Source organism: Phytophthora parasitica (assembly GCF_000247585.1).
Source record: "Phytophthora parasitica INRA-310 unplaced genomic scaffold supercont2.21, whole genome shotgun sequence".
NCBI classification, from domain to species: domain Eukaryota; phylum Oomycota; class Peronosporomycetes; order Peronosporales; family Peronosporaceae; genus Phytophthora; species Phytophthora nicotianae.
In genome coordinates this window covers 206,103-208,572 of record NW_008649007.1, presented here as the reverse complement: position 1 = coordinate 208,572, position 2,470 = coordinate 206,103, and the positions used below count along the sequence as shown (strand labels likewise).

Here is a 2,470-nt window from a genome sequence, read left to right as displayed (position 1 = left end):
GGTTGGCCTATATAAGCGATTTGCAGTTCCAGTCTGTCCCGGTGTAAGGGCTGAGTCTGGGTCTTCAGATCACGCCCAACGATCGTTTACCGTTCTGGTATTCTAATTGTTGTGGGTTTATCCTCGAGGGCTCTATTGCTGGTGTTTCGACGACTTCTTCCCCGAGAACTTCTCGAGATCAAGAGCCATCTCCACCGACCGCTGATTCCGGATCCCCTGGATCTTCTTAAAGGGCGCCTCAAGCTTCGTATCCGATATCAAGAGTTCTCACGAGTCCAACGACTCCTCGACATCACTATCTGCCTCCGGGTTCTGTATTGAGCCGGACTTCGCTTCTTCCCCAGGGGGCTAGTCCCGGGCGAGTAACATACACTTCTCGTCGCCACCGTAGTGACCCGGATCCTCCTGTGCCGCAGCAGATGACTCACCAGACAGTCCGCGGTACCTGGCCCCATGGGTCTGCCCGTTCCTCGATCTCGAGTTCCGCGATCAAGGGACCAAGAAGTGTTTCGACCAGGCCCTGAGCACTGTGCTGCCGGATCGTACGCCAGATGACGTGTCACCCTTGAGTCGCTGAACGCGTTCTTCGACTACACGAACCCAAGTCACCCATGGCAATTTGACCGTCAACTTCTTCCCGAAGACCCATTCTTCTTCGGCATGGAAGGATTTGACCGCTTGCCCCGGTCTCCAAGCGAGCTCCACTGGAATCCGTATCTGTCGCCTTGGTCAAGCTTTTGTGGTAATGGTCCCATGCCAGATCTCGGCTTCGCACTTTGGAAGCGTCGGTTCTGGATCCTCGTTGCCGCTGTCGAGAAGGGGTTTACAGCTGAAGAAGCGGAACCCAACTGCGACAAAGATCTCGTCAAGACCAAGAGGGCCAGATTCCGTATCTTGATGGGTGGACGCAGCGCTCGGGCAGACCGCTTCCGGAACATGTTCCAGCTGCAGTAATTAAAGTGGGGTTTGGAGTCTGCATCGACCTCTCAACCCTCGCTCATCAGCGAGCCTTCCGTTCCTTGGTATCCAGTGGAGAACTTGCCGTTCGTTCCCAAGACAACCGACTGGCTCGCGGAAGTTCCTGCGCTGGTGGATCGGCCGCGATGGCGTGCAAACTGGGTGTACCGACCGTTCGATCACCCGTACAACACGACCTACGTGCCCTGGAATTGTGAGGCTCTGATCTTCTGCCCCCGCGCTGTTGATGCCGCGATGGCTAGCGAAATCGCTAGGGCCATCATTGCCAATCCTTGCTTGCAACCTCCCTAGTTAATCCCGGACTGGCAAGATCGCCATATCGCGGGGCCGGTGCCTGAGATTCGACTGCGGCTGCATCAACTACATACAGCGATGGCGATGATTCAAGTGTTCCCGCTCCTCCGCCGGCAGCTCGCTCATCTCCTCCCGATGAAGACGGGAAGGAGAGCAGTGGTGACACGTGTCTGGTCGTGCTTGCTGAAGTTGCTCGGCGACTCTCGTCTGATTGAACACTCAGTGCTCGTCTCTTCACCTTCGTCTGCTCCATGCCGATCTCTAGCGGGTACTCCCGATCATTCTTTTTTCAGTAGCCGATGTTCACACGCTTTCATGTCTTCTTTCTTTAATCCATTTTTCAAATCGTAATCACGTTCACGTAAATCATCATATGCATATGCAAGTTGTTGGTGCAGTAATTTTTTTCGTTTGCTATGACAGGCCGCCCTGTGAACAGTTTCACGCGTGCTCAAGCCACGCTAACCCTCGTCGGCGACTTGAACCATCTGCAGCCGCAGATAGTCATACAGCAAGCCTCCACAAAATAGGTTAGACGAAGGTTCCCAAGTTGGTTCATCGTATTTGACTTTGAATTTTCGCACGGCTCGCTCAGAGCTCGTTGACAGTGGTGTTCGGTCATCGAGGATGGCTTCGACCTCATATTCGCCTGCCAGGGGATCCGGTTCCCAGCTATCTACGACAGCTCTTCATCGAAATCAAACCTTATATCCTCGGTCACAGCTTGCGTCAACCGAGTCTTCGGTCGATTTGGATACTCGTTTACCGCCTTGATTCTTGACATGTGCACGACTGGATAGAAGAGGTATCTGCTCTTGTCTGGTAACTCCAACTCGTACGCGAGCTCTTCGACCTTTCGTTTGATCCGGAATGGTCCATGACACCGATGGGCTAACTTCTTGGAGAGACCGGGATTTACGCGTTCTATGTAGAGCCACACTTTGCCTCCAATCTCGAATAGATACCTCGGTGGACACTCTACAGCATTATTCTGCACCAACAAAATTTCTGGGCTACCCACCGAGCATCCATTTCCTCTGGGTCCTGAGTCAGCGGCTTTCTCCAGTCGACTTAGCGCTTCGTTGTGCTCCTTGGCTCTTCGCTACTTTTCTGCCGCTTTATAGTCCTTGGCCATAGTCAAAGCAACTTCGTGTTGTCGGTTGACTTCGAGACGCCACGCTAGCGCTTTGGAATGTCT

The 2,470-nt window shown here is 53.4% G+C and overlaps 2 protein-coding genes across 2 annotated transcripts; one reads left to right on the top strand and one right to left on the bottom strand.

The window, feature by feature from the left end:
• Positions 1-132: 132 nt before the first annotated feature.
• On the bottom strand, positions 133-455 carry PPTG_22676 (hypothetical protein; the record flags this gene model as incomplete). Its single annotated transcript, XM_008905797.1, has 2 exons — positions 133-225; positions 429-455. 2 exons carry the CDS (start codon positions 453-455, stop codon positions 133-135), a joined length of 120 nt encoding a protein of 39 aa, XP_008904045.1.
• A 205-nt stretch (positions 456-660) lies between these two features.
• PPTG_09778 (hypothetical protein) lies at positions 661-1,269 on the top strand (the record flags this gene model as incomplete). The annotated part of the gene is made up of 2 exons (XM_008905565.1): positions 661-950; positions 1,005-1,269. The coding sequence occupies 2 exons, from the start codon at positions 661-663 to the stop codon at positions 1,267-1,269; spliced, it is 555 nt and encodes a 184-aa protein (XP_008903813.1).
• Positions 1,270-2,470: the final 1,201 nt, after the last annotated feature.